This window comes from Salvia hispanica, chromosome 5 (genome assembly GCF_029641045.1).
Source record: "Salvia hispanica isolate PSC_SH4W2 chromosome 5, Shi_PSC_v1, whole genome shotgun sequence".
NCBI lineage: Eukaryota > Viridiplantae > Streptophyta > Magnoliopsida > Lamiales > Lamiaceae > Salvia > Salvia hispanica.
The window spans coordinates 11,384,776-11,395,292 of record NC_142696.1 but is presented as its reverse complement, the minus strand read 5'-3'; the positions used below and the strand labels follow the sequence as shown (position 1 = coordinate 11,395,292).

The following is a 10,517-nucleotide window of genomic DNA, read 5'->3' as shown; positions in this document are numbered from 1 at the left end:
GGATTCTCTTGGTGATGCTTCTGATGATGAGATAGTAGTTTGTAAACCCGTTGTGCAAGGTGAACAACCACTTCCAAAATACGTTCCCAAGGGGATGAAATTCTTTCGCAGCTTACCAAGTGGTCCTTCTGAGGTACCTGATGAAGTTGGTAATGAACACAGCAACATGTACTGGGATGAGAGACATCCATATCGGATTGGTATGGGAACAAAATTTGACTCCAAGCTGCATGTGAAGACGGCTATGACTATGTGGAGTTTGTGGCATCAAAGACAGTTTAAGGTCGTTGAGAGCAAGTTAAGAAGGTGGCATGTCGTATGCAAATTTCCAGCGGGAACGACAGAAGATGGGATAGCTATTATCAGCGAGACCGATGCTGAAAAAGCGAATGAATGCTCGTGGGAAGTCTCTGTTACACAAAGGGCTCATGATGATCTTTGGAAAATTAGGAAGTGGGTGAGACGACATAAGGAGGTAGGTCATCACCCAAAGGTATCCTTGTTTGGTTGATCAGAGCGGTCATCAGCATACCGCCTTGCTTTGTCTCTGATGCTGCATCGGGTATCCATCCCAACAAATCTCGGCACTTGCTGGGCCAATCATCATATCTGGTATGATGTTCACGGCCTGTGAAAACACGACCGTCCGCTCTCAAGCCCCACAGGACTTGCACATCTTCTAGGGTGACTGTCGCCTCTCCAACCGGTAGATGGAAAGTATGTGTCTCCGGCCTCCAACGCTCAATCAAAGCAGTTATAAGCTCGTTGTCAACCTTCATCGACTTCCCACATTCGATCACGCCTCCAAAACCAAACATGTTAAGCTAATGCCTCACATTGGCATGAATATCCACATCCCATGTCTTACTTTCCGTCCGGCGAACTTTGAAAATATGTGATGTGCCTTCCGTCAGTAGTTTATTTGATATGTGTTGTTTCTGAAGATATAGAACTGACGGATCTTCAGGTCCATATAACAATTGCCCTCTAGAACTTGAAGTTGCCATCTAATCCTACAAGATTTTCACAAAACAATAATTACAAACAAATAATTCACAAAACAATAACTACAAGATATCATTCTAGTGTGCCTGTTTAATACAGTTGCTCCAATAATAGACAAACTTTAGTAGAACTTTTATCTCATACTATGCAACTGAAGGCATAATGATTAGGGGCCTAATGATGGTTAGGGGCCTATCCCACAAATAAATTAAGAATCCACCCAATTTAACAACCTAATGTAAGATGAATTTCTCACATTAATTTCTGAATTTCGTCCATAAATTGGAGACAAAAGACTTAACAAAAATCTCAAGATTCAACAATCATTCTTCACTAATTCGATGAATTTCACAACTTCAATAATTGGATAAATTTCACAAACATATAGAATCAATTGCTTGCATATCATCAACAAACACCCGTTACAATTAACAGAACATCAAATTATCAGCCTAATTGAACAATTTAATCAAAAACCCTAATTTACAAAATCACCTAAAACCAAAACAAAAAAGCCAATAACCAACCAATAAGTGAAGAATGTTGAAGGATTGAAGAAAACTTATCAAAATAAAACGAAAAATTGGAAGAAGTCGCCGGAAATCGCCTGAAATCGCCAAGAATCGCCGCTGCCGTTTTTCCCCTGCTGTGCGTTCTGCGTCTGAGTTTTGGAGGGGTGTCTAAATTCAAAGTAAAGACGCATGTGCGTTATGCGTCTTAACTATAGACGCATGTGCGTCATGCGGCTTTTAAAAAAAAATTAAAAATTGATAGACGCATGATTGTTATGCGTCTTTAGTTAAAATGCGTAACCCTGATGCGTTTCAGTATAGAAAGACGCATGACGGACATGCGTTTCTCCCAAACTGGGAAGCTAAAAAAAACGCAGTATTAAGATGGAATGGCTATTGTAGCCTAGAACAAAAATAGAATTAACCCAATTTTTTTTAAACTTTTTAAACTTTTTTTAAAATTTTTTTTTTTGATTTTTTGATTTTTTTAAATTTTTTTATTTTTTTTTTAATTTAATTTTTTTTTATTCAATAAAAACTTGCTGGAGTAAATAATGAACTATATTCACTACATAATGAACTTAATGAACGTATGTTATGAAGTAAATTTTCGCATTAATTACATACCGAATTTACTTCAACTGAAAGATAATTATTTCATAACACATTATGAAGTAATAAACTAATGGAATGAAGTAACAGCATGACTGAATGAAGTAATAAATTAACGGGATGAAGTAATAAACTAATGGAATAAAGTAATAGTATGATTGAATGAAGTAATAAGTTCAGAACTACTACTTGACGTTTAACACAGTTAACATTGTATTACAATAAAATGTCATATTTACTTCATTGCTAACATTCAAAGTTACTACCGCTTACGTTTAACACTAAAATTTGTTGTATCATTAATGTATTTCAATAACATGTCAAAATTACTTCATTACATACTTCATTTAGTTCATTATTTACTCCGACAAATTTTTATTGAAGAAAAAAAAATTTAAAAAAATTTAAAAATTAAAAAATTAAAAAATAATAAAAAAAAATTTAAAAAATAAAAAAATAAGATTAAATAAGATTAAATAAAATTAAATTAAATTAAAATTAAAAAAATTAAAAAAAAAAAGAGTTTTATTGAATAAAATATTAAATTAATTATAAATTAATCCTAACCACAAGCTTAAGAAAATGTACGACCCTAATTTGGTCTCTAGTTCGGTCTTTTCATATCTTTTGTCCTTTTTCCTTCTTAATCCTAGCCCCACGATTTTGTCATCTGACGGTTAGATTAATGCCACGTGTCATTTAATAATGCACATTTTCATTCTAATAATGCACCGCGGCTAATAATGCAACATTATAGACTAATAATGCACATTTTCATTCTAATAATGCACAACGGCTAATAATGCAACATTATAGACTAATAATGCATTGATCACAACCATCCAATTTAAGGATCCAAGGGCTGAGATTAAGAAGGAAATAGGACACTTAGGGTGCAAAGGAGCCTAACGTACCCCTATATATATATATATATATATATATATATATATATATAAGGATATACTAATATGCTAACTAATTTTAAAGTGCTAACATACATCCAATCACGTGCTGTCACGTGGCACGAAAAATGCAATATTGTACATTATATTGTACTTTCTCCATCCCACGAGAAAATGCACTTTTTTCTTGTTAGCACGTCTCATAAGAATATGCACATTCTAATTTTGGAAACTCATTTTTTCTATGAGGCAGGACCCATTCTCGATTAATAATACTTTAATTATGTTTTCTTTCTATATCTCTCTTATTTTACCAATTGTACATTAAAATCCGTGTATAATCCTAAATTTTATACAGAAAATCCCCTACAATAAATTTATTCTATGTCCACTACAACATAATGTGTAACTCTAGCTGATATGTCTAAGGTTCCTATCACACGAATTTTTTAAGAATATTTTAGGGATGTCAGTGTAACCCGTAACTCGTGGACTGGTTTGAATGGCCCGCCAAATTTAGAGGTTTAAGGCTGAAAATTTATAGCCCGATTAAAATCCGATTAACCCGCACCTGATTAACCGCAACCTGTTAGGGCCAGACCCGAAAACCCGATAAAATCTTTATTATTCTATTTTTTTTATTCCTAATTCGACACTTAATTGATTAATTTTATTATATAGATTAGTTAAAAAGTAACTTTCAATTTTATACTAAATATACAAATTATATATTGAATTTTTATTAATATAATGATTGATGAATAAATTAAATTCTTCACGTTCACTAAAAAATATTTAAATTTCTAAAACATGCATTAAAATTTCACGAAATATCTCAAATATTAGTATTTGATCTTGTTTATGATTGAGTTTAAACATATATCTCAAATTTATCATAATTAATTTTTTATTACATTTTATGAATATAACTAATTTTCATCATTATTTATTGGATTGATCGCATGTTAATCTTATCGGTAGCAACCCGATTAACCCGCTGGGCTAGCCCGAACCCGAGCTTTTAGGGTTAGGGCAGAACTTTTATAACCCGAAAGAAATCACAACCCGATTAGCCCGCAACTCGAGATGGGTTGGTCCGAAACCCGACGGACCGACCCGAGTGACATCCCTAGTATATTTTATTTCTAAAAATGTATCAAAGAATACTAAATTATAATTGCCTAAATGGTAGAATAACGTTGAAACGCTCCAAATATAATCAAATAAAATTAATCATTTATGTTTTCTTAAATTAAAATTAGGTAAATTTCTCCATCTATTACATATAACTTGAGACGTATTTTGTTGTAACTTTTCTAACATTACTTGGATCATTTTAATTTTTGAAAAAAAACAAAATATATAATCGCTCTTGTTTTCATTATATCTTTTATTAATTTTTTCTTCTTTATTTTTTTTCCATTAAACTCAGTAAACATAATTTTTGTAAATCACAAGTAATATGCGACGAAAAAAGTACGAGTAGTGTAGTTTGATTTTGACTGTAATATTTTTAAGAAAAACAAGAAACTACAATGTCTCGTATTTTAAATTAATATTTGTATAAATTATATTGTACTTTAATTTTGTCATAGGAAAAAAAACTAGACTCGTATTCTATTTGTTATATAGTATTGCGAGTAGTAATTAAAAGAGTGAACTACATGAAAAGTTTCTAAGTTTTCATTTGTGTTACTGCAGGCCCCTAGGAAAAAAAAAATACTTCCATACAACCCTAACCTTAAACATAATCACATATCTTGTTTTTTCTGACTAAAATGCCCTAAGCCCTAAAAGGGCATTTTTGTCACTCCATTATATTGTTGAAATGTGATTTTTATGACATTTTTGTCAAAAACTTCTTATGTAATTTTCTAATAAGTTCTGGTATTTTATACATAATTAAAATTTATCATTATTTACACTTTCTAATTTTTTTATAATATACATATTTATCATTAACCGCATTAATTAATATGAAAATAATAAAATGAGACCCTTTCTTCCTTATAAGACTAATTTTCTGATATTTTTTTAATGTTTTCTATTTCCCCTAATTTTATTTGTTTTTTACCTTGATTTATCAATCAATTTTATTTATTATGAAAGTATCCAATTTTGCAGTATTAATTTATAAATTCACGTTGTCTATTAATTTCAGATACTATTATTAGCAAACCATATGTTTTCATATGATGTTAAAAAATTTAAGTTGAAACTAAATTAAAATTTTTAATAAAATATCAATAAATAAAAATTTGTCTTAAAGTTAGCCTTAGATTAACAAATTAGTTAAATGATATATAATGAAATACTTCTTCCGTTCCAGTTTAAGAGTCACATTTTTCTATAAAAGTCCGTTCCAGTTTAAGAGTCACATTTTTCTATAAAAGTCCGTCCCAGTTTAAGAGTCACATTTAAAATTTTTCATATTTGGTCATACAATTTTACCCCATTGTTCATCAAAATTATATCAAAATATCATTATCTCTACATTAAAATAACTCAAAACAAAAATAAAAAACCAAAAAGTCAAAAAGGGACCCACCTTCAACCAACTCATTTCATTTATTACACACTCCACCGTCTCATTTCATTTATTACACACTCCACCAAATTCTTTAAACTCGTGCCATACCTAATTGGTACCCCTAAACTGGGACGGAGGGAGTAATATTTTAAATGTCAGTGTTTTCAAGAAAATAATTATTGTATCATTTGGTTAAATATGAAATACTATTTTTTATTCTATGTATTATTGATTCAGATTTTATTTCATAAATAACTTCATTTTTTATATTTTTTGTTGTTTCTCAATGAATTTCCTACATGATGTAAGTAGTATATTGTTATCATTAAATAGAAATAGAGGAATATAAAAAGTGTAGAAATATTGACAAAACTTTAATCACGTATAAAGTATCAAAACTTATTAGAATATCACATAAGAAATTGCTGACAAAAATGTGACATAATTCATATGTCAGCGAATTTAGGGATTGCTAAAAATGCCCTTCAACGAATTCGGGGCATTTGGGCATTTTGGTCAGAAAAATGGCTACAAATATATGATATATGATTATGTTTAAGATTAGGATTGTGTGGAGGTATTTTTTTTTTCTAGGAGCCTGCAATGACACAAACGAAAACGTTAGACACTTATTATATAGTTCACTCTAATTAAAATTAGAGTTCGATCGAAGATTGTGATGCGGAAAAGGCATACGACGTCTAATTAAAATTAGAGTCCGATCGAAGATTGTGATGCGGAAAAGGCATACGACGTCGTGCTGCTGTTTTGTGCGAACACAAAATCCCCCCAAAATTTCAAAACCCTCACTCTGATCGGCAACTTCCACCGCAGCTGTATCCGAAAAAGTTATGGCTGACGAAGATGAGGAGAAGCAAAGGCTTGAGATGCAGCTAGAGGGCGCAGTGACCGCTCGCCTTCAGCATTTCAAGGACCAAGCCGAGTATAGATTTCTAGCCATTTGTTTGTGTGTTTATGATAACGCCTGCCTTTTTATACATAATGTTTTGGATTTTGCTGCAGCTCACTGACGTTGGAGTCCGTAAGGAGACTCTTGGAGAAGGACTTAGGCCTTGACAAATTTTCCCTCGATGCACACAAACGATTTATTCGCCACTACTTGGAAAAGGTTAACTGTTTTCAGATGTTTGGCAATCTTCAATTTGTTAATTCAGTTGCTGAATGAGCGCTGGTAATTTGTAAGGGATTCAATGTTACATTTTCGAACTCTGGATTTTGGTTGGTGTTTCGAGAAGACATTATTGTTGATCTTAACAATAATACGTATGCCCTGTTTAAACCCTAAAAATGGTGCTGCGTTGTGTCTGACTGTTGATGTGATTTTATTGGAATTGTTTGAAAAGATTGAACTGTTAACACACTTTCACTGATTCTGCCCTTAAGTGCTCAATTTTGATGATAAACATAGGTTCATTACATCATGAGTGGACTTGTGCTGCCTAACTGTCAGTTAGAAACTGGTGATACTTGTGGAATCCTTAATATATTTCACTCGTTGCACTTAAAAGTACCAAAACACTATAGTGTTCAAGTATTTTGATTACTGGAATCTTCGTGTCATCTTGGGGTGTTGGAGGTTAGTTCTCTTGTAACAATATCAAATTTTTGTTAATTCCAGATAATGGAGGCTGCTGATGAAACCAATGCTGACCCGATAACTGCAAACATGGACAAAGATGAACAGACAAGTATGGATGAAGAAAAGGCTTTGCGTAAACAGCAAGATGCTAAGAGTGATCCTAAAAAATCTAGCCCTGGAAAAGACGAAACAATGGAGGACTCACCTATAATGGGTGTTCTTACAGCGAAATCTGTAGTTGGCACTCAATCTTCTTTGAGTGAAAGCAGTATTAAGCAGGCCATTTTGGAAAGAGCTGATCATCTTCAAGCTAATTCTGAGTCAGTATTTTTGATTTTGTGAACAACTGAATTGATTATTCTTTCATCCGATGAATTTGTTCATTTCATCTCCCTGCAGAAAAAATGAAAAAATAGTAACGTAAGAGTCTGGAGAGAAAAATATTGAAGAAATATAGTTATAGCTAGAATTGGTGCTTATAGTTTAGCTTTACTGCTAATGTTCAGCTATTTAATTGACAGTCTCTTATAGTAAATTGTTACTTTATTCTTGCAATTGTCTGTTTAAAAAAAAGAATAAAGTTTATGCTCTGTTTTTCAGAACCATATCGCTTGCCGGAGTTCGCCGACTTCTAGAGGACGATCTTGGTCTTGATAAAAACACCCTTGATGCTTTTAAAGAATTCATAAGTCAACAAGTGGATGAGGTCAGAACAGTTTTTTGTACATCTATTAATTTCTCAAATTGATTGCTGACTGAATGTATTGCTATTTAGGTATTGAAAGGGGATAAGTCTGTGAAAGATGTTAAGAAAAAAGTCTCACGGGGCGTGAAAAACAGAAAGTTAAAGAAGGGCAGCAGTGAAGAGGACTCTGATACTTCACAGTGTGGAAGCGATAGTGATGAGATGGGTGATAAAGTGAAATCAAGGAAGGAAGCTGCTCCCAAAAGAAACATTAAGAAATCGGAACAGCGAAAGAAACGTAAAATCTCTGAAAATGCAGATGTCTTTCCGAAGAAGCCAACCAAGCTTTCAAAAAGGCAAAAAGAGGAGGATAATAACTCAGATGAGGATGGAAATTTATCTGAAGATAATCAATCCCAATCATCTGGTGAAAGATCAGTCCTGGTTAGTTTTATTATGTCAACACCGTGCTCACTTACCCTATATGTGCCTTTAATTGTACCTAATGTAAGCATTTTAACCAGAGGAAAGAAAAATCAGCTCCTGTTTATGGGAAACGCGTAGAGAATCTGAAATCAATAATCAAAGCTTGTGGAATGAGGTTTGTACATCTGTTTGACCCTCTGTTTTACAACCTGTGTTTGCAATTCGTTAACAAGGTCACATTTTTTGGTCTTTATTGTCAGTATTCCTCCTGCTATTTACAAGAAAGCTAAACAAGCACCAGACAACAAACGAGAAACCATTTTAGTGAAGGAGTTGGAGGGTATTCTCACAAGAGAAGGGCTATCGAAAAATCCCTCTGAGAAAGGTAATAGATTATTTGGTATGCTCATATTATGTGCCAAATGTGGGGACAAGTATGTTAAAAGGTTAAGATGCATGTCATGATCTAATCAGAACCTTAGTTTCAGAAATGTGTAAAATTTAAATATATTTTCTAGAACCGAGAGCTCTGAATTGGAACTCTTGCCAATTAGTTAGGTTTAGTTTGTTTTAAATTGGATGTTACTCTGCTCTGCTTCCAGTTCCATATCAACATATCAATGTCCAGATGACAAGCATGCTGTATGAGCTTGAAGAACGTTTCTCTTTATAAAGTGTCATGGACCACACAAGATTAGCTTTGGTAGATGATGTTTTGAGACATTAATGTTGTCTTTGCGTGAAAGGGAGAAGATCATTAAGTTTACAAGATATTTTGGCTGATGAATTGATTTCAAACTGGCCACAGTGGCCTTTTAATTTGACTGTGGCTCTGAAAGGCTTACTGTACCTACATTATTCTAACTTCTCTAGATCCAGTTTTCCTCACCCCCAGCACACACACCCCTCTGTAGATGAATAATGCTGCCATTTTCATTATTTCAGAAATCAAAGATTGTCGAAAGAGAAAAGAAAGAGCCAAAGAACTTGAAGGCATTGACATGAGCAATATCATATCCAGTTCAAGAAGAAGATCAACGTTTAGTTTTGCGGCTCCAGAGAAACCTGTAGTTCGTGGTAAGAAAGACAAGGTTGATGATAAAGATAGTAAAAAGCAAGAAAACAATGACAAAGATCTCAATGATGACAACGAGAAAGAGAAGGAGAAGGAAATGGAAGAAGAGAAGGAGAAAGACAAGGAGGAGGAGGCAGAAGACGAGGAAGAAGATGGCGAGGAACAAGATGATGAAGATGAAAGTGAAGAATTTGATGAAGGTAATATTGGTTGATTTGTCTTAATTTTCTCATAATTGCGCGCCTTAATCAATTATTTGTGTATTCCTTTTGAACACTTATAAATTGCACTTTGACACACCACCTGTTTGCTAGCGAGCTTTTTTACTGAGATAATTTAGAGCCCTCTGGACTGTTGATGTAACAGTGCAACAGAGGAGCAAACTCTATTACCCTTATGGGAAATATTGATATGCAGTTTTATGTTTCTTTGCAGATGATAACGAAGAGAGTGACTAAGTTTCGGGTAACAGAGGTTTGTAGACAGCAGAGAGAAGCAGTGGTATGCGGAAGTATTTGTATCTTTAGTAATTTTATTGTGTGGTTGGGTTAGGTATTTTACATTCCTTAATGTTGGATGGAACTTATTAGGCATTTGTAGTGTAATATTGCGTGATAAATTAATTCCCAAGTATAGGGTTGACATATTATACAAGCAAGTGAGAATACAATACATATTGCGCAGTTGTAGGTAGATATAGAAATGTGGGGATGGTTGTGGTGTGATTGTGACATAGCATTTCATCTTGAAAGTGGAAATGTTCACTTTTGGTGGGTGGAAGGAGGCATTTCATTTGGGTCAGATCAGATGAGAATTTGTTCCAGTCTTTTTTTTTTATCGTACTAGACAAGATGTGAAAAGGCCAATATTGCTTTAGGATTTAGGAGTAGTATTTTTTAAAGCTGAGTTTCATCTCGTATTTTTGTTGTTTTAAGATTAATGATGTTCGCATAAATAAGCTTTTATGGACATACATAGAATATTGAAATGTATCTGCTTTCTACTCCCTCCGTCTATGACACGTTTTCCTTTTTAGTTTGTCCAAACTAAAATGACACGTCCTTTTCTGGAAACTTTTTCTCTCCAATTAATACATCCAACTACTTTTTCTCACTTCTATTCAAATATTCATTTTTCTTTCTCTATTTTAATACTAACATCCACATTTTT

General features: G+C 33.2%; 1 protein-coding gene across 1 annotated transcript; it reads left to right on the top strand.

Annotated features, from left to right (window-relative positions):
• Nucleotides 1-6,270: 6,270 nt before the first annotated feature.
• Nucleotides 6,271-10,021, top strand: LOC125191096 (uncharacterized). The gene is made up of 9 exons (XM_048088556.2): nt 6,271-6,504; nt 6,585-6,690; nt 7,201-7,481; nt 7,762-7,867; nt 7,937-8,290; nt 8,371-8,447; nt 8,533-8,657; nt 9,218-9,547; nt 9,783-10,021. Exons 1-9 carry the CDS (start codon nt 6,413-6,415, stop codon nt 9,803-9,805), a joined length of 1,494 nt encoding a protein of 497 aa, XP_047944513.1. The 5' UTR covers nt 6,271-6,412; the 3' UTR covers nt 9,806-10,021.
• The last annotated feature ends 496 nt before the right edge of the window (nt 10,022-10,517 follow it).

What these genes read in the sequence shown, in the direction of transcription:
- LOC125191096 (XM_048088556.2), top strand. Translation starts at nt 6,413, where the DNA reads ATGGCTGACGAAGATGAGGAGAAGCAAAGGCTTGAGATGCAGCTAGAG. An exon ending in TTCGCCACTACTTGGAAAAG is followed by an intron (nt 6,691 to 7,200) that starts GTTAACTGTTTT and finishes TGTTAATTCCAG; the next exon opens with ATAATGGAGGCTGCTGATGA. An exon ending in CATCTTCAAGCTAATTCTGA is followed by an intron (nt 7,482 to 7,761) that starts GTCAGTATTTTT and finishes TCTGTTTTTCAG; the next exon opens with AACCATATCGCTTGCCGGAG.